The 21,247-nt window shown below is 38.4% G+C and overlaps 1 protein-coding gene across 15 annotated transcripts in view; it reads right to left on the bottom strand.

Moving 5' to 3' along the window:
• Nucleotides 1–21,247, bottom strand: part of DGKH (diacylglycerol kinase eta) — a 190,369-nt gene that overhangs the window by 100,378 nt on the left and 68,744 nt on the right. For 13 of the 15 annotated variants that reach the window (XR_010150444.1, XR_010150445.1, XR_010150443.1 and 10 more), the window contains exons 3-4: nucleotides 3,181–3,291; nucleotides 1,123–1,203 (exon numbers count right to left, since the gene is read on the bottom strand). The exons of 1 other annotated variant lie outside the window; for it this stretch is intronic. Coding sequence is in view for 10 of the 14 variants with exons in the window: in XM_016925244.4 (XP_016780733.2) it covers nucleotides 1,123–1,203; nucleotides 3,181–3,291 (192 nt within the window). In the remaining 4 variants the exon portion in view is untranslated. The remainder of the gene's footprint in view (nucleotides 1–1,122; nucleotides 1,204–3,180; nucleotides 3,292–21,247) is intronic. One more of the 15 variants, XM_016925247.4, reaches the window with a different exon arrangement.

The raw sequence follows: 21,247 nt of genomic DNA, 5'->3' as shown, positions 1-21,247 counted from the left end.
GCCCATAAATCAATAAGGCAACATCTGAATTCATTTGTGTCCTCTCTTCCCCCAACCCCTACCAGTGCTCACCTCTATCATGGCACTGCTGTACACCTGTTTAGCAGTCTGTCTCCCCTGCTCTGGCATGCCTAGGGGATGGACACTGCACACTGCTGTCAGGAGTGGTAGCTTTCCAGGGAGGACTGGGAGTGTGGATGGGAGTGACAACACAGCAAGAACAATGCACCTTTGAAGACCTAGGGAGTATGTAGTTATAAAAAGTAGCCCACATGAAATTGGGCTGAACGACGTCAGGAATATCTTGAGGGAAATTATATACATACACATTCACCTCTGAATTTCTTGTGCTTAACACATGGTGGGAACTCAATCCATACTTTGTGAATCAAAGAAGCTGGAAAAAAATGGGTTATCTGAAATAAGCTTTGAAGAATTGGTAGGATTCCCACCGTGATAGATGGGGGAGGAATCACTGAAGTCAGAGGGAACAGGAAAAGCATAGGCACGGGTAGAATTGCTGCACTGGTGGGACAGAGAAGGACAAATTAATTGTCTGGTAACACTAGAATGCTGAGGCATGATCTTACAAGATCTGAAGACTGAGTTGGGGGATGCCATTTGCAGGCAATGTGGAACCAGTGAGGTCTTTTTAAGCAATGTGATCTGTGATCAGAAAAGAAGAAACTGGAACAGAGCTGCCGAATGAATCACCTAAGTGAGAAGTGACCTGAACGATGGCAACTGGGGTGAAATGGAGTGAAAGTAGGCTATATGGAGAAAATATTATTTTTAAGACTGAAGGTAAATAAACTTCTTAAATATTCAAGAACAATGGAATTAATTGAAGTATTAATTTAAAGGAGGTGAAAAACTTAAAGCACTAAAATTAAGAGGGAAAAATTATAAAATTTTTAAAAAGTATATTTAACCTCAGGTTAACTGAGTCATAACTGGTACTGGGTGTTAGAATATACAGCGTATTTAAAGTTGATTGTGTTGGTAGGAACTCCAACATGCATAAGTTAGCAACAGTTTGTAATTGAACAGGGCATTCTGTACACGCTTAAGAAAGGTCATTCTATAACTTTTGAGAAGGGATTTAGCAGAATATAACCATACCGTGAAGCTGTTGTTAGCATTTTTCGTGCTTGCTTCAGCTACACTAGCATCTGAGAGGTCAACTTCATCAAATATCAGAGACTGTTAATGAAAAAAAACATACAAAGACATTAGAAGAAAACCTAACTCAATGCTCTTCAATACATTTTTTCAATACAGGAATTAGGAGTAGAAAATGGGGAAAAAAAGTTAAGTTGGTGGTACTCTCTGCAATTTCTTCCTAGAAAGGAAAAATAAAAGCATAAAGTACAACTAATCCATAAATCCCCAACTGAAAAGGACTTTAAAGACGCCCTGGGAACACTGTTTCAATGCAAATGTGTGTGCTCTCTGGAAGCATAACAGCTACCACTTACAGGGAACCTGCTGAGTGTGTGGCATACACATGCACAATGCAATCTCTCTGAAGCTTGTAACAGCTCTGCCAGGGAGGCAGAGGCAATATCATTGTTTCCAGGTTTGCAAGGTGAGAGCTGAGAACCAGTCCTGGCTTAGCTCACGACAAGTAACTGAACCTTCTGAACCTTATTTTCCTCATCTACAACTATGCGTTCAAATGAGGTAATGAATTTGCTTTGCAAGTAGCAGATGACCTTTTTTGTATACTCTTAACATCCAAGGTAGCAAGTAGGAAATCCTAGTCAATAAATGTAGGCTTCCCACTTTTAGTCACTCATTGTTCATACTCATTCAGCGTTGTTCCAGCAAGGCAGGCATAACGGTGCACCGCAAGAACTGCGGAAACTAGAACTTGAAGTAGTTGACAGCGGAACTTGAAACTGAAGTAGACTGTAGAACTAGTCTACTTCAATTCAACCAGTGTGACTGTAAGACTTGTTCGTTGACTGGAAGGAACCTACAGTCTGGCACAGGAGATTAAATAGACACAACTAACTTTAAGGTAAGATAGACAATTAAAAGAGAAGAAATACAATGAAATGCTATAGAAGGTCACAGATGATTTATCCAGCAGAAAAACTGAACTCTCTCTCTCGTGAATCATGGAATAAGGACTATTTGAGAGGATCTTGAAGAAAACAGGGAACTTTGTCAAGTGCAGATGGAAAAGGAAAAGTCATCCTAGTGATGGTAGCATGAGCCCAAACTGGAGGCTGTCAAATAGCCAATGCTGTCTAGAGACAAATGTGAAAAATCAGGATGGAGCCAGATGAGGGACAATTTTGAACATAATGACTTGTAAAATAAGATTATTTTACATGGTTATTACTTCTATAGATACATAAACTTAGAATTAGGTTTGTTTGCTTGTTTTTACCTCCTGGTGTACAACCCTACCAATTACATCAGGAGCATACATTTATAAAAATGAAAATAATTAATTATTCAACTGGCACAGTAGCCAGAAATCTTAATTTATTTTTGAATACTAAAATACGAGTTTTTACAAATTGCTTCTCCCAAAACTATATTATCATTATTTGATTCAATGGTTATATAAAAAATATTTTAAGTCTTGATTTGATTTCAATATGATTTGTATTCCTAATTGCTAGCATACTGGAGTGATTATTTTAAATCAGGTACTATGGAAGCTCTTGATGTGTATTTTCTCCTTTAAGCCTCCTCTCAGCAACACATGCTGTCCACAGCCACTCCATTGGAATATGCTGGAAGTGGGATATGAGCTCTTGTCTGAACACAGAGCATGAATTCTTAGCAACTACAGCAGCTCTCTCTCTCTCTCTCTCTCATGGTCAGGGAAAGATTTACAAGGTAAAAGGTGGAAACCCAGAATGTTGCGTTTATTACATCTAATAAGGTTACATTTAATGTTTTATTTTAATTGGAAAGAAAGAAGAAAGGAAGAAAGAAATGAAACTACACTAGAGCCTTCCTAAAAGATTATTCTTAGGACCTGTTATGGGACTCTCAAATAGACCCGCTTGGGATGGGGTCCCCGATAGATCACATTTATATTGAATTCATATAAGAGCATAATGCTATAGTGCGCTTCCAAGACAAAAACGGCTTACAGAACCAAAATTTTACATCCATCCATAGCCTCAAATGCTTGAAACTAGTATTCTCGCGAGTTACCTTTGAGTCCTTTGCATAGTAAAGGGTACGGCCTCGAAGTTTGAAGTATCGCTTTTTCCACCTTTGGAAAGAACTGGTTTGCTTCAATAGCTGTCCCTCTTTAATACTGGTCTAGAGAGAAGCAGAAGCACAATGACACGATTAAAATGAAATTCAAAACCAAATGAAATTCAGAGCCAATGGTGCATTTTCATTAACATTTTGAATAATATTTCTCATGTCTTACAAATTACAGGAGAATATTTTACTCTCACCACAGCTTTGCATATGTGCAAAGCCCCAAAGAGCAAAAGTGAATGTGACATGGTTCCCTGCCCTCAAAGAATTCACAAATAATAGGCAAGACACATGCACATACACTAATACTTGCAATACAGTGTTATGTGCACACTGCCTTGTATATAGTAAGTATGGTGGAGGTGCAGTATAATATGATTACGAAAGAGCAGAGGTCCTGGAGCCAGAAACCTTGGGTTCACCTCCTGGTGCCACCACTTAGTAGCTGGATGATCTCAGGCAAGTTACTAAACTTCTTCATGGCTTTATTTATTCATCTGTAAAATGGGGATGACAATAGGACATACCTTATAGGGTTGTTGTGAGAAATAAATGAAAAACACGTTAAAGGACTTAGTGCATGGTGTATAGTATGTGCTCATTAAAGTTAGTTACCATCAGCCAGGTGTTATTTCTAACATATACACAGTACTATGCAGGTGGTCCAGAGAAGGAAGCATCAACTCGCCTCAGAGGGAGTCAAAGCAATGTTCCCAGACAAGGGCCCAAGGTGGGTCTTGAAGGAGTTTATGACAAGAGATGGGGGAAGGGCATTTTAGGTGTGTGCAAAAGTAGAAAGGTTAAAACAACATGGATATTTGAGTCATCTTCAAAGAGCTTTCTGCTATAAATGCAGTGAAAAGTTTGCAAGAGGGAGCAGAGGGAGATGCAGCTGTAAGAGGTAGGCGGGGACTCTGTGGCCCTCGGCCAGGCTCTGGTTAAGTGCCTTAGGTATGCTAGTTCATTTTGTTTTCACCATCAAAATACTTTTAACCTCTCTGACCTCATCTAGCGTTTCCCTCTCTTGATTTCCTCCAACACAATGGCTGCGTTCTTCTGCAGTGGGCCTACATACTCCTGCTGTAGGCTGGCACTACCTCCCCTCTCCTCCCTCAGATATCCCTCTGGCTGACCCCTTCACCTCCTTCAGGTCTTGACCATCTCAATGAGACCCACCTGAGTAACTGCGTGTTTCACACTGAAACTTGTGCTTGCTCACCATATTTTCCCCCATCCTGATCTTATTACCCACCCCACGAAGTACTTTCCATCTTCTGACACATAATGTAATTTACTATGTTTATTGTGCTACCCCTATTAGAATATAAGGTCCCTGAGTTTATTATATCTAAAAAAGTTAAATTTAATGTTTCATTTTAATAGGATGGAAAGAAGAAAGGAAGGAAAAAAGAAAGCAAACTACACTAGAGCCTTTCTATAGGATTACCTTAGAGGCCATGTCACAACATTGGCTCAAATAGACCCCCTTAGGATAGGGTCCAAGATGGATCACATTTATACAGCATTCAATAAAGAGTTACAGTGCTATAGTGAGCCTCCAAGACAAAAACAGCTTGTAGAACCAAAATTTTAAATCATCCCACTGGATTGCACACTGACAATATCTCCAGTGCCTAGAACATTATCTGGTACACATGATAATGAGATCTATATGAATAAATGGCAGGTGCTGAGATCATATTTCTGTCAGTTTGATTCCACAGTTCATTTCCAACTTTTACATGACACTATTTCTTACTACCATAAAGACATAATATATTGAGAAAAGTTTGTTGTCTCCAATAAGACAGTTAAGTTGAGTTAATATTTACTTTGAATTTCAATAAGAATTTTACTCTACAGCTTGCTCTAAGACTGTCTTCCTGGAACTGTTATGAAATCATTACAATTTAATCGTAACAAAACACTTTTGAAAGTCAGTACCAAAGAGCAAATTTAGAGTCAGACAGACAGATTTCAAGCCAGGCTCCAGCATACAATAACAGTATGAACCTGGACAAATTACCCCAACTCTATGCCTCAGTTTTCTCTCCTAAAAATCAGAAATAACAATACCAACTTCACAAGCTTGTTGCATCTAACTTAATTATAAGATAATGCCTGTAGAGCACTTAGCACACTGTCTGGGTTAGAGAAAACATTCAATAGATGGCAGAAAGTGTTATTATTATGATATCATTATGCTATTAAGTCCAGGGAGTGTTTGCCAGGCATCAAATTATAAGAGCTTCCTGTAAGAAGTAAATAAGTGTTTGCAGCCACTGTCAGGACAAATAACAGCTGGAGTAGGACTGTATCAAGAGAGGAGGTTATAGGAGACAAGAGTCAGAATATGCTGGACACAACAGGGAGTGTGCTTTTTCTTCTAAGTGCAAAAAGCTAGGGAAATGTTTAAGGCAGGAAAGTGACAATGGGGAAACGGGTGAGAAAGGAGGTGGCGATTCAAATGGCAGCCACGGTGGAAAACCACTGCCTTAGACTAGGGGAGGGTCTAGCTGCACATCTAAACCAATTATAACTGTCGGAGTCCACACAGAAGCAATGGTAAGAGAGGCCTCCTGAGAGGAAGCAGTGAGAAAGGCCAGGTGTCAGGAGAACATCTTGCCCTTAAAAAGCTTCATGTGGCAGCAGCTAAAAGTGCTCCTGGAGTGAAACTCCAGGCCCCATTTTGCACAGACTCTTAAGAAAAATAAGATTTAATGCCAGCATTCTAAGGCCTCCCTCCTCCGCCTTTGTTTTTATAATTGCAACTCATTTTTTATAGTGTAAACAACCATTTCAATGTCCTACCACATGGTACCAGCTTAATATACAGGGATGGGAATAAGTTATCATCTATCATCTCTCCCATCACCAGAGCTCAGGACCCATGTAAACACAGGGCAAATCCCATCACCAAATACACCATTACCACCACTGACTGTAGCAGGAATTAAAAGGTCCCCAAGTCTCACCCCAAAGCCTACTTATTTTTAGCAATATTTCATAACATGGAATCCCAATACAGAAAGGAAATAACACGTACCAGCAATTCACACTGACTTATATTCTATAACTACCTTTTTATTCCATAAATCACACTAAAGTTTTGCTTATAACAATAAAAATTAAAACATATGCATAACAAAGGTATTTTTAAAAAGGGGAAAAACATAAATGATATAAATTTCTAAATAAGTCAAATTAATATAATTTAAATCTATTGAGGCTGAGAGTGTTATAGTAAGTGCATATCAGTATTAGCTACATGTCAGTTATCAAAAATATTCAGATTTATTATGTGACATTTATACCAGAAAGACTAAAAATCCATATTAATCATCTAATTATTTTGTATATTTTAAATGTCATATATCTTGAGAATTTACCCCTGAAAAATAAAATCTATGTTATCACCAATTAAGTCAGAAATACAAACCAAAGGAAGCAACATTACAGGAAAAAAAAATTTACAACTTTATTGAGATATCATGATCATATTAGAAACTGCACATAAAGTATACAATTTGATATGTTTTGACATACAAATATGGCCATGAAACCACTACCATAGTCAAGATACTGAACATATTCGCCACACTCAAAACTTTCCTTGCATCCCTTTATAATCACTATCTGTCCCCAGGCAACCACTGGTCTGCTGCCAACAGTTGCTTCACATCCTCACCAACATTCAGTCAGTCACTTTAATTTTAGGCATTCTAATAGGTACATAGTATCTCATTGTGGTTTTAATGTGCGTTTCCCTAATGACTACTGACTTTGAGCATTTTCCTTTGCTTATTTTTCATGTGCACATCTTCACTGGTGAAATGTCTGTTTGAATCTTTAGTCCATTTTAAAAATTGAACTGTTTTCCTATTTTTGAGTCTTAAATGCCCTTTATGTATTCTGGATGCAAGATATTTATCTAATATGTGATTTGCAAATATTTCTTCCCAGTCTGTGACTTGTTTTTTTCCATTGTATTAATGGCATCTTTTGAAGAGCAGAGGATCCTGAATTTGATGAAGTCCTATTTATCAATTTTTTTCTTTTACGAATCATGTCAAATCTAAAACAGCTTTGTCTAACCCAAAGTCACAAAGATTATCTTCAATGGGAAAACATTATTTGCACATGCATGACTATTAATCTCAACATAGAATCTAGTCATTCCAATTTTCAGTTGTTCTGTTACTAATTTCCTGTCTACATTGCTTTTCTTTTTTTTTAGAAAATATGAACAGGTATAATTATCTAAAATACTGGTTTGTAGCAATTACCCTGTAGATAGACTATTAGATGAACATCATAAAATGTATAACTTTTGAAATTTATAATATACATTTTGCATATCCATAAAGAGGCACCTCCATATTTGAGGAATCAGCGACTTAATGTAGCTAATATGTAACTAAGAAATAGACCACAGTCCTCTATGTTGGCTTTTTGGTAGCAAATGGTGAATGTACAAGCTAATCCAATCTGACTTTTCTAAAGTTAGTCACATCTTTTTATAACGCTAAAAATTATTGTGGTCTTGGATCATACAGATTTTTTAGTCAAATCAAAGAACATCTTGCAAAATTATTTGGCTAAAGTAATTATAATTCTTAGTGTAAATTCATGTTTAACTCCAAAACATGCCCACTCTTTGCTGTATTCTCTGAAGACAAAATTTCTTCCTATTCATCTATATAGGTGGAGCATGTCTTCTTGATCCATGTTTCAAAATATGTGCACACATCATATGCAATGACATGATACACTAACAGTCTAATCTAAAAAGCTTTCCCAGGACCTGTAGAAAACATGAAGAATTATAAAGAAAGACTGACACTGTCTATTATAATTTGATGTCCCCTCTGAAACTTACGATGAAATACAATCCTCAATATAGCAGTGTTGAGACCTAGAGCCTTCAAGAAGCATTGGGTCATGAGTGCTCTGCCTGCATGAATGGATTAATCCATACATAGATTAATGGTTAATGGATGAATGGGCTAACATGAGAGTGGAACTGATGGCTTTACAAGAGAAGAAAGAAAGATCTGAGCTAGCACATTAGCATGCTCAGCCCCCTTGCCATGTGATACTCTGTGTAACCTTGGGACTCTGCAGAGAGTCCCTGCCAGGAAGAAGGCTCTCACCAGATGCCCAGCTATGCCCTTGGACTTCCCAGCCTCCAGAACTGTAACAAATAAATTTATTTTCCTTATAAATCACCCAGCCTCAGGTGTTCTAAGCAAGAAAAATGAACTAAGAAACTGCCACTCTTTATGTGGCATAATGAGAAGCTAAATCTTGTGATGACATCATGAAGCACTCATGCCCTCTCATTCCACTTTCTCTTTCTGCCCTCTTTCGCCCTTTAGCTTCTCCCTTTGGTCAACAACTAACATATATTATAAAAGTTTTACCAGAAATTATGTAGTCTAGCTACAAAGAACTATCATGTCCCTCATCAAGAACCTAATTGGGGTAGTGGGGAAAATTTTTCATGCCGCACCTCAGAAAGAAAAGTCTGACTTATGAATATTTCAAACACAAATGGTCATTAGTAATGAGAAGGTCTTTATTCTGGTTAATTGTGTAAAGAACTCTTGAGGGAGAGACTCCATGGCAGAGGTGAGGTGTACTCTTCATTCATCACACAGACAGTATCCACTAATGAGGCTCCAAGTGAAGGACTCTCTGTGTCCCAGGAACCTGGGTTCCAAGTTAGAACTAGGAGTACATCTTTCCATAGAAACCATGTCATAAATCTGCCTTAACGCTTAAGTCCCCATGCTATTCTCTCATGTGTCTGAATCCCAAGGATACCAGTTGCCTAATACTTCTATGGGTGTAGTGGTGAGAAGGAATGAGTCCTGACACAGCTGCAGAAAAATGAACAGGAAGGTCACAGGCAAATTAGGAGGTCAATCTCAACTGAGGATAGGTTTTACCTGCCTTTTGCCCTGGCCTGGATTATAAACTACTTGGAGTCCGGGAGGTCTATCTCATTTGTCTTTGTATCACCATTGTGAAGGTTCTATAATTTATGTAAGTACAGATGCTCCTCAAGTTACAATGAACATACTAATAAACTCATCATAAGTTGAAAATATTGTAAGTCAAAAATGCATTTCATATACCTAGCCTACTGAACATCACAGCTTAGCCTAATCTACCTTAAACATGCTCAGAACACTTACGTTAGTCTGGTGTTTAGCCAGGTGGGCAAAATCATCTAATACAAAGCCTATTTTCTAATAAAGTATTGAATATCTCATGTAATTGAATACCACCCCGAAAGTGAAAACAGAATAGTTGCATGAGAACTCAAAGTACGTTTTGTACTGAATTCATACTGCTTTCATATCAGAAAATTGGAAAATTATTAAGTTGAACCACTGTAAGTCAGGGAATGTCTTGTGTGCGTGTGTGCGTATTGTGTGTGTGTGTGTGTGTGTGTATAATATATATTATTACTTTCATAGAAAAATGTGGTCTAAGTTCCAAACAACCAGTTCATAAATAAACTACTTCTGGAACAAAATCTAGTTGTGAGTTGGGGTCTGTAAGTAAAAAGGAAAATGGGCAAAGTAACCTCTGTGACAGTGGTTCATAACTTTGGTTGGATCAAGATGCCTTTTCAGAATCTGTTGAAAGTTGTGAATACTATCTCTCCAGAAACATGCGTGCATGTGCGCACATACACACACAATACACACACTAAAAATTACATACAATTTTAGAGGGTTCATGAACTTTCGAGATCTACCATAACTAAAAATTACAGCCTCCATATAACAGTAAATTGGATTAGTGTTTTGGTGGTTGTTTTTTAAATAATTGGATTAGTTTTTTGGTTGTTGTTTTTTAAATAAATCATATCCTTAATATGGTTATGGGTAACAAATATTAATTCTTTTAAACTTTGTCTTCAGTTAGCTTAATGGTCTCCTATACCATTTGAAACAGCGTAATTTGATATTACTTGAGGTTAGAGAGCAATAACTGAAAATTTTTGAGTTCCAATTTTCTGTTGCATTTTCAGCAGTAGTTAATAATTATATAACCAAACAAATCCTAAAATATACAGGCATTTCCTAATTCAAAAGTTTGAAATATACTTATTTATTCAATTTGAAAATTTTATTTTTGAAGATATACCATATAGTTGTTCTTCCCAAGATCATTAAACATTATTTTATAAAAATGAAAAGCTTACCCTAAGAAAAATTAATTTGAATTCAAATATTCATTCCTTCAAAACACAAAAGAATATATTTTCATTCCATGTTTTCAGTCCTAGTATATTTTCAAACCAAGATTGGAGATGTGGAACCTCTGGGTAACATATTATTTTCACTTTAGACTAGGAAAGCTCAATTAGCACCCACACCTCAATAACCTGAAATAACCAAACAACGGTTCAGAGTCTTTAATGTCCTATCCAGTTTCATGGTTCACTGCTGCATAAAGTGTGCACTTGTGACTCATAAAAGGACACTACCATAGAGAGAGGTCAAAAGATAATATGGGGAAAATATAACCACAGTGGAAAGGAAGTATCAAAGTTTGTATTATCAGTATTGTAGAGTTATTCTTCAAAAAAATAACATTGATTCAGCATTTATGATTAAAAAGAGAATGTGCAAAAAATAAGAGGTATAAAAATCAAGACTTAATAGTATGTTAAATAATCATTAACTTGATGAGAAAGGAATATGAAGTATTCATTTAAAAACATACAGATTACATGGCACAACAATGTGAATATACTTAAAGCTACTGAAATGCACATTTAGAAATGATTAAGATGGTAAATTTTATGTTATAAAATTTTTACCATAATGTAAATAATTTTTTTAAAAAGAGAGATTACAACACTCTTAAATATCCCAGAAAGTCCTTGGGATAAGAGCTAAAAACTTTTAAGAGGATAATGTAGCTTCTAGTCTAACAAAGTTAGTGAGAGAAGGAGAAAGAAACTACACTGAATGTCATGGAAGAGCCATCTCACCGCGTTCAGAACTGAAGACTTATGGCCTAGCACTGACCACAGGACTGCTTTTGGGACCAGAGTGCAGATGACCAGTAACACCATGGGAAGCCACCTCGGCTAAGAGGAGCGTCTCTGAACTTTGTCATGTGACATCATGCTAGTCTTTTGTTACTCTAAATCCATTCCTCTTCTTTCAGATGCTTGCTCAGATTCATTCACATACAAATTCTTTATTTCTTTTCCTGAAAATGCCTAAAATATGCAGTCCAGTCATGCCCATTCAATACAGTCCTATTTCAAGATGCTTTGAGGAGAAATACGGGAAGCCTGCAGCCACTGCCAAGGGGGATTCGGGAGAGTTATATGGTGAGCTGCATCACTGTAGCATCTGGTGTCACCCAAGGTAGGCAGCCCATAATTCCTAAACCCAAACACAGAACATTAAAGTGCTATAAAAATACATCTTGGCCAAAGAATAAATCATTTGGAAATTCAAATGGCAGAAGTGGGTGTATTCGGATTTTTGTAAAGTTCTGTTTAAGGCAATGGGGAAGAAAAGTTAATGTTTGGTCTATTTATGTTCTAAAAGTACTGTTTTAAGGAAATGTAAATAACCTACTTCATTCTCCCATGGTTTTGCAGCTAATTTTCTAAAATGAAAATCTAGTTAAATTACGCCACCGCTTCAAGCCCTTCATTAGTTCTCTTCTGCCTGCCACATAAAGTCCAAGCTCCTACATGTACCATAGAAGGCCCCTACACAGCCCTCCAAATGCGTGGCCTACCCCTCCTAAGCTCCTTCCTCTGCCCTAAATATCCTCTGCTCCATTTGTCTGTGTTGAAATCTATTCATCTCAACATTCATCCAGCACCATTAGCCCTGGGAAGGCTTCCTTGACCCCGTAGGGGTAGGAAGAAGCCATCACTCCCACCTTCGGGTCTCTAATACATCCTTATTCTGTCTGTGTAACAGCACCTATGACACTGAACAGTGTCCATCCACATATTTATGGTCCCACCAGGTCGCGGCCTTTAAGAGGGCAAAGACAGCAACTTATCCATTTTTGTAACATCACCATCCATGGCATTAGGTAACACATCATAGGGCCTCCATAAATAAATGTTGGTTGAGTTGACCTAAACAACTTTTACCAACAGTATAAAATGGTATGTAAGGTAATTGTGTATTTTAAAACAAAGACAAAAAATTAGAAAACGGGAAAGCCCTGGGCCCCTGATTGAGGGGAAATGGTATCAATGAGTAAACAAGAAACACAGGCTGGAAATGCTTTTTTTTTTGAGACGGAGTCTCTCTCTCTCGCCCAGGCTGGAGTGCAGTGGTGCGACCTCGGCTCACTGCAAGCTCCGCCTCCCGGGTTCATGCCATTCTCCTGCCTCAGCCTCCCGAATAGCTGGGACTACAGGCGCCCGCCAACACGCCCGGCTAATTTTTTGTTTTCGGTAGAGACGGGGTTTCACCATGTTAGTCAAGATGGTCTCGATCTCCTGACCTCGTGATCCACCTGCCTCGGCCTCCCAAAGTGCTGGGATTACAGGTGTGAGCCACCGCGCCCGGCCGGAAATGCTTGTATGGTTTCCAGGGTTCAGCAGATTTGAGGCTGTTTCTTTTCACATGAATGAAAATGGACACAATGCTCAAAGGTATGTACCTCTGGAGGGGCAGAAAATGTCTATCCTGATTTTTTATGAGAATATTGTGCATTTAGAGACGTTCCTTATAGAGTCATTTTCAAAGCAAATAATTTATGTTTTTTCTATAGAATTATTACATTCTTCAAATCTTACATAAGCATGGATTAATCTCCTGCGATGTGTGAGGCTGTGGTGTATATATAAAGATGTATAAAATATAGTCCTTGCCTTCATGAAGCTACAAACCTCTCTATGTTACAATATACAAACAGCTAATTTTAAATTCTTGAAGAAAAAAAAGAAAAGGAAAAAACATTCTTGCCTTCCTCTAAAAGATGTGATTAAAAAGATTTAGCTGGGAGGCAGTTATTCATGTGAAAGTTAATCCTCAAAATAAACTTCTGTTTATGTATGGCTAAACAAACGCTTCTTATAAAAGAACAAGCATAACCAAAATGTGATTAATTTGTAACAGCTCTAGCAAATATAATCATACAATCAAAGTGTGGTTAAGAAAAAAGCAAGTGGCTCCAAATATTTCAAAATAATGAGTATACCAAGTGAAGAAACAAAGATTCATTTTTTAAAAATCATGCTATTATATTCGATATTAATGTTCAACCAAAATAACAAAGTTAGTAACAAATATAAGAAATAGTTATAATGAGAGTTATGGTTAAGAATCTGTTAAAAGCAAGTATGTTTTAGTTTTACTTTGTTCACAAATTCTAGGATGAGGCATTAACTCCCCCCTCCTCCCAAAAAGGGCTTAGAAACATTTGTATTAACTGCCATTTAGTCATATCATCTGGCAGTTAATGGTTTAGTACTACCTGACCCTCATGGAAAATCAGTAAAGCCATATAGACTCCAACTGGAATCCAATAACCTAGTTTAAAAAAATTAAAAGCAAAAAGATCAATGAACCTGACTTTGAAAAATCGTTTTCCAAAAATAAAAGCATTACAAGTTGAATAAATTCTTATATAGCTGGCTTTCTGAAACTGTTTTTAGTCCAATGTCTTAAAGCTGCAGAATTGCTCATTTCATGCCCTTTGCTTAAAGAAAATAAAAGTAATTTCTCTTTTAAATTATATACACACATGGATGCTCCAGGATGTCACCTAAATTTTCAGAAATGCCTCCGTGTCACAAGTGGAAGCTCCTTAGATGGAAAACCACTTTAATGCCCCAAGGAGAATGCAACTTTAAAAACAGCCCTTCGATGAGCCTTTTGTAAAGCTAAGAATCCTTGAAAAATCAGGCACTGCCTGATTTATCCAGTAGGTATACACTTTCATATGCGATGCTGGCTTTTAGAGGAGTGTTAAACAGGTGTGTAAAGTGCAAAGGTCAGTGAGGATGCATGTCTTTTACAGATGCCTTCAAGAATTCCAGAAGAACTTCTAGCTTCTACCAGTCATGTCCCAGCATGACCTCCACTTCTCATCTAAGGAATGGAATTTGGCGTCATGGGAGAGATGGATCAGGGGAGATTTCAATACTCTACATTTTATTTGTGTCACTTCTTTCCTGTCTCTTCTAACTACTATCTATTGTGTCCTCTCAAACAATTTTTCTTTGGCCTATATATTTCCTTATTCATTTGTCATATAAATTCCAGGAAAGCTGTGTTAGGCTTTCTTGGGTGTCTGTACAAAACCTGTAACATCATGAATCTATCTGACTATCTTTAATGGTCAAACTAAGCCTCTATAGTTAACAGACTTTCACCTCTGAAATGGAAATAATGCCTGCATATCACTATGTGCTATGATGATATGTGAGGCAATGGATTCAAAATAATATATAATTCTTTAAAAACATGGCATGTCAAGATATTATCATCATAACAGTCCTCATCCTAAGCATTATTTATTATGGGAAAGTTTTTGTTCCTTAAATCCATCCCTTTCCACCCCTCTTGCTATTGCCTTAGTTTGGGCTCCTCTAATTCTCTTGGACTCAATAGTTTACTAGGTGCTCTCCATGCTATCAATTTTTCCCACCACTAGTCCATTCCTTCCACTGTGGACAAAATTATCTCTGAAAAACTGCCAAACTCTGGTTCAATATGTTCAAGGTGTGCCCATCACCCGCATAATTCCAGACCTCTTAGCTGGTCATACAAGACTCTTTCGTCCACAAGTGCCCCACCTTCCTTAACAGCCCCATCTTCAGCAATCCTCCTAAGTTCCCCTAATAGTAAAGTAAAAGAGAAGTACTTGGTAATACACCATGCTTCCCTGTGTCCAAGCTTTTTCACCAGCTCTCCCTTCTACTCAATACCGTCCTCCACTGCCTCTTCTAAACCTCCCACCCCATCCCATCCTCCTTCAAAGCTCTGGCCACTATCACATCCTTGGTATACCCACAGCTCTATGCTCATGCATTATTTATAGCATTAATCATGCTGCATAGGGATTTTTTTTGATGCCTGGGTCTCTCCTATAGGACTGAGTTTCTCAGTGACAAAAACTGTACCTCATTTATTTTTCTATCCCACATATAGCCAAGTATTTGATACGAAGAAAATAATTAATACATGTTAATTAATTTGTTGAAGAATCAGGAAACAAAAAGTAAGAAATTAAATGATTAAAACTTTTTTTCTTTGATAACAACTGGAGGAATTCAGTGGAAAAAGACAATTCGATTTTTCTTTCCAGCAAGTCACTATACTGGCAGGAAGCATAAAACAAAAATAGACCTGACTCCTGTAAAAGAGCCCCAGGCTGGGTTCCACTTCCGCCTCCACCATTTACTAGCTCTGTGACTTCACATAAGTAATCATATCTATGAACCTAAGTTTCCCCATCTGTAAATAAATAAACATCACCTGCCCTGTATTCCTCAGACTTGTCAGGAAGAAACAAAATGATAAGCAAATATCTCCTGTAAACTCCGAAATGCTATGAAGTATCAGAAGTAAGGTATTATTTGAGTAGGTCACACTTTGGGGAAAAAGGTGTTTTTAGTGGGACTGACACAAAGTACATAAAGAGACAATCCTAGACAAGGGCCTAATGCTTCTATTTGGATAAATTATTGCACAAAACCCTAATTTAACCACATAAAGAAAATGTCTAAAGTTTTCTAAATCTTAAGCATAAAAGCAAAAATCAATCATGAAATTTTATTTAATATAATAATGGAGCATGGTTTATAACAAGCTATGTAATATTATTTTACTTCTTAGAACACCGATCTTATCTTGTTTACCAGTGAAAATTAGGAAATGATTAGAATTGCTGCTGGATAACTCCACTTGGATGCCACTGGCTCTTCAAAATTCAATAAGCCCCAAACTAATATGTCTGTCTCCCCGAGTAGGCTGCATGCTCAGTGAGAGCAGAGGCCACGTCCACCTCAGTCACCACTGGAGCCCTGGCGCTTACCAGAGTTCCTGGCACAGATAATAGCTCTTAGTAATGATATACTGAACAAATGAATGAATGAACACTGACATTCCGATAAAGTAGCTGAGATGGCTTTTGGGGGAAACTTGCACAGAAGCCTATCTTTAGGAGCTCTTCAGGCAGACCCTTGGCAGGAACCCAGCAGCACTGTAAGAACTCTAGCCAGAGGTGCCTATTTTGTGGCGGGTCATCTCCTCACTTGCAAATTGTCCCTGTGGCAAATATAAGCAATTAGCTGTTGTCTATTCTGGACTTTTTTCCCCCAAATTAAAAGCCATTCTGCTTTTATCCACTACCATTTCATTGTTATTAGGGGAAGCTATCTATCTTGTCCACATTAATATTATCTTCGTGGAGAGGATGGGTATACAGAAGAGATATACCTACAAAATGTGTAAATGAACTACTATTTGTAGAGAGTGAAATTAAAAGACAGTAGATTTTCTATCCTTCCATATTTTATCCAACAGTTAAACTTAGCATAATTTAGCTTCAAAGGTGGCCAAACACACCACACAGACCCATGTTTTACCCCATCCTAAAGCCTATCTTCACCACAATATATTCAATATATTCAATATATTGTGTCTCCTATCATAACGTTGCTTTTTCCTTTTATTTGCCCTTCTAAATATTTTTATGTGATTATCATATAAGAACTATTTTTCCCCGTAGCCATGCCGGAACTCATATCTCAGCAATGACTGCTCCTCCTCTCGTGGGTCTGGAAGGGAAGTCATTTGATCTTGCTCTGATTCCGTCTGTCAACCTCCTTCATCGGCCACCTGTGAAACTGCTTCAAGCCTGGCTTTCCTATCAGCCTCCAAACTTTCCCATCAGCTCCTTTTGACTCCAGACTCTTGGCTTTGTGCTGGTATCCTCCTTTCCCCTTGTGAATTTTGTCCCACCATGAATTTCCTACTCTCTTAAAAGTAAATGTAAGACTCTGTATTTAAATAAGGATACACACATGACACTAAGCTCTATTAAATAAGCCCAGTTGCTCTAAAGTCTGGCTGATCATTACTTGGAGACCTTTATAAACATTAATGCACTTTGATTCAATTGGTTTAGAGTAGGGCATAGGAACCTACACATACTAAAATCTCTTTTGGTGATTGGAATTATCAGGCTTAAAAGACTATTGTACATATAATAATTTGCATAAACCCTTTAAAAAGGTATAATTCAGCACTTTTGTTCCTTTTCCCATGCACCTTTAACTAATATCATTAAGTGTAACCACTTACTTTTACCTGGCTCTGTGCATTTTAAAAATCTGGTGTCAAAATCTTCCTAAAACACATTTTTAGGAAGCTCTGCCCCCACCCAGGAGTAGGAGCAGAAGCTAATTTAGGTTTAATGACTGAGCATGCTCACTGTAGCTCTTCAGGGCTAGCCACCCACAAGAAACCAAGCTACACTCAACTATGATCCGAACAAAAGCCAGATCCAACTGCAGATGAAGACTGGAATATGACCTCCAACGAGGGAATAAGAGCTGCATGGGTACTGGACTCAACCCTGTGTGGTGGGAAATTTCTGGACACGGGCAGAGAAGAATGGCTCCAGCTGCTGTATGCCCCCTTTCGTGATATGTCCATCCCCACACTGTCTCGCTGACCTCGCCAGGAAAGCAAATGCTGGTGGAAGAACTACAGCGGGAACAAGGGGAGCTTCAGAGAATGATGTCCCCACTTACAGGAGAATGGCGGTGAGGGATGTTTCTGGGATCAACATTTAATGACAATGCAATCAGATGATGAGGGTGATTTGTCATTTACAATATCACAAAACATTTCCCTTTTTATAAACTGCCACCAGGAGCAGTTGTCCTCAAGCAGTTTGGTGTATCAGGATCATCTGAGCTTTTCCCAAATACATGTGACCAGGCACTTTGAACAGGCCATCCAGAACCTAAGCAGCACAGCCTCCCCATTCTGGGATGCCTCTGAGGAATTCTATGGCTCTGTGAAACAGAGTTCCAAAGCCACGTGGGGCCAGGCATCGTGGCTCACTCTTTTAGTCCCACCTACTCAGGAGGCCAAGGCCAGAGGATCGCTTGAGCCCAGGATGTCAAGGCTGCAGTGAGCTATGATTGCACCACTGCACTCCAGCCTGGGCAACAGAACGAGACTAAGTCAAAAAAAAAAAAAAAAAAAAGGCCACAAGGCTAGATGGTATGCATTGACTATAATGACATTTAACATGACATAAAACCTTGACATTTAATATTCTAGAGGTTTGTACAATAGTCTGTTTTCATTCACAAAAACCATATACGACTTTTGTTTTGTTTTTAATTTTACTAGAAGTAATCGTTTACTTTTACATATAAAACACACACATGTTCTGATTCTGGTTGTCTGAGACGTCCATGTGACAGAAAGCTGTAGTCTGGCCACAGTGTAGTGTGTGCTGGCAGCATTCACTCTCTGTGCAGGGCATGCCAGGGTGAAGCCCAGTGAAGCGCTCGCTCTTCAGTGGGTCTGTCTGCAGTATTCCATCCTGCCATGCTCAACCCAGGGATAAAAAAATGGCTTTCCACCACAATTCCTGTGCCCTTTTCCCTGTCCAGAAAGGAAGAAATTCAACCTGTCAAAAGCCAGTTATGCTGCAGCCTGTGCAAACCTGAGAAGTGGTTATGTCTGCCCCGCGAGACCTAATTGAGGGAATGTATGCCCAAGAAATGCACAGAAGCAAGCTTCCCCCTGTCTAGTGAAGTATTCCAACACCTCTGGATATATTCAAATATCTTTATTATTTTGTTTGAAATACTATAAACTCTAATATTTGGGACATTTACATTTAAATATAAATTATGCATTCTAAAGCAAAATAATGAAGATTATCCAACATATTTTATTTTTGAGATAGAGTCTCACTCTTCCCCAGGCTGGAGTGCAGTGGCACACTCTCAGCTCACTGCAACCTCCGCCTCCCAGGTTCAAGCGATTCTCGCACCTCAACCTCCCAAGTAGCTGGGACTACAGGCACGTGCCACCACGCCCGGCTAATTTTTGTATTTTTAGTAGAGACGGGGTTTCACCATGTTGCCGAGGCTGGTCTCGAACTCCTGACCTCAAGAGATCTGCCCACCTCGCCTCCCAAAGTACTGGGATTACAGGCATGAGCCACTGTGCCTGGCCTATCCAACATATTCTAATCACCCTCTGTATCAGTAAACCATCTAGTGATTGCTAATGTACTTTGTCCCTTGCAATGGCTTATAATTTTCTCGAGAATATCTATAATGATGTAATTACCTCCTTGAGACTGTATTTTGTGAACATTTATTTATTAATTTCTAAATATGTACCTTCTTTAGAGCAGTTTCTGAATGTATTTTTCTTTTTTTAATTTTTATTTTAAGTTCCGGGGTGCATGTGCAGGATGTGCAGGTTTGTTACGTAGGTAAACATGTGCCATAGTGGTTTGCTGCACCTATCAACCCATCACCTAGGTGTTAAGCCCAGCAGGTATTAGCTATTTTTCCTAATGCTCTTCCTCCCCCCACTGAGTGTATTTTTAAATTAGTATTAGGTAAAACTATATGGCTTTATAACGTACCGTTATGTGCAGAAGGTACAAAATGTACATGCTGTATAAATACCAGACATACAGTTTTTTCATAAAATATAATGAACTACCATACATTACCACAAGGTGGCAGTGGTGCTATGCTAATGATTAGGATTTTCTTTCTCAAATGTGAACACAGATGGGCTTTTCTTCAGTTGCACAAATCCTTCCCGTAACTGGTGAATGCCTGAATGTCGTATGTGTAACTGTGTTGTAAATGGGTAAAACAACAAGTGAATGAATGAATGAATGAATGAATGATTATCCTTCAAATTCTGAATTTACTTCTTCCTTATCAAATGCCCCTACTCACATCCAAGAATAATCCCTTTGCCCACACATGACATTTTGATGTAACCAACCACTTTCCCCCCATGGCCACAATGATGCAACTATTTTGATGTGGGGACATTCTGATGTTGTCTAAAATAAACCACTAGACATCACGTTTGTTTTTTTAACTAATAACTAATGTGCAAAGTAGAGAGCCTCACACCATACCTGAGTCTCACAGGACTGCTGCGCTTACAATGTCCCCTATCCTGGAATGCAGTTTGTGGCTGCAGGAGGAGCTGGGGGTCAGTGGTAAGGTCAAGGGTGGGATGGGAAACAGGGTGAAGTGCAGGCATCTGACTGCTGAGCCACAGACAATCAGGAATCTCACATCTACCACATCCAGTTATCTCAGAAAGAGCTACTCAGCATTTCACGCAAAAGATCTGCTTATTTTCTGGAATTTCAACTGCATCTTCAATAATCTGCCTCTGAAATTCTCTAGTTCTTTCCCCAAAGAATATCTGAGTCCCAACTACATGGGAAATCAGAAATCAGTTAGAAATCTGTCAGTTCTCTGGATGGGTAGACAGATTAGATACATAGATAGATAGATATAGATAGATACACATATATATGTTATATTTAATATCATAAACTCCACTCCAATGATGATTTTGATGGACCAGACTGATACCCCTAAAAAGGATAACCCAGTTCTAGTAGATTTTTAAAAAATATCTTATTAATAACTGTTCACAGAAATGAAGAGAATCAAATGTGAGTGTCGTCTGTGATTAGCATGGAACCAAGAAATGGTCAGAGATGAAGGCTGTGCAAATTACTAGAAAAAACAGCAACAGACACGCGCACACACATGCACACACACGCACGCACACGCAGGCACGCACACACATGCACGCATGCGCATGCACACACGCACGCACACACACATGCACGCACGCACACGCACACAGCTGCACATGGGTTCTCTACTTTGGTCTTGACAGCATTTTCTTGCGTCCCTTCATCTGGATCCATCCCGTCTTCCATTTATTCCTCCTTTGAGATCTTTCTATATTTCTCT

The sequence above is a fragment of the Pan troglodytes genome, chromosome 14, assembly GCF_028858775.2.
Source record: "Pan troglodytes isolate AG18354 chromosome 14, NHGRI_mPanTro3-v2.0_pri, whole genome shotgun sequence".
NCBI classification, from domain to species: domain Eukaryota; kingdom Metazoa; phylum Chordata; class Mammalia; order Primates; family Hominidae; genus Pan; species Pan troglodytes.
The sequence above is the reverse complement of the archived record's forward strand: the minus strand, read 5'-3'. Positions and strand labels throughout refer to the sequence as shown.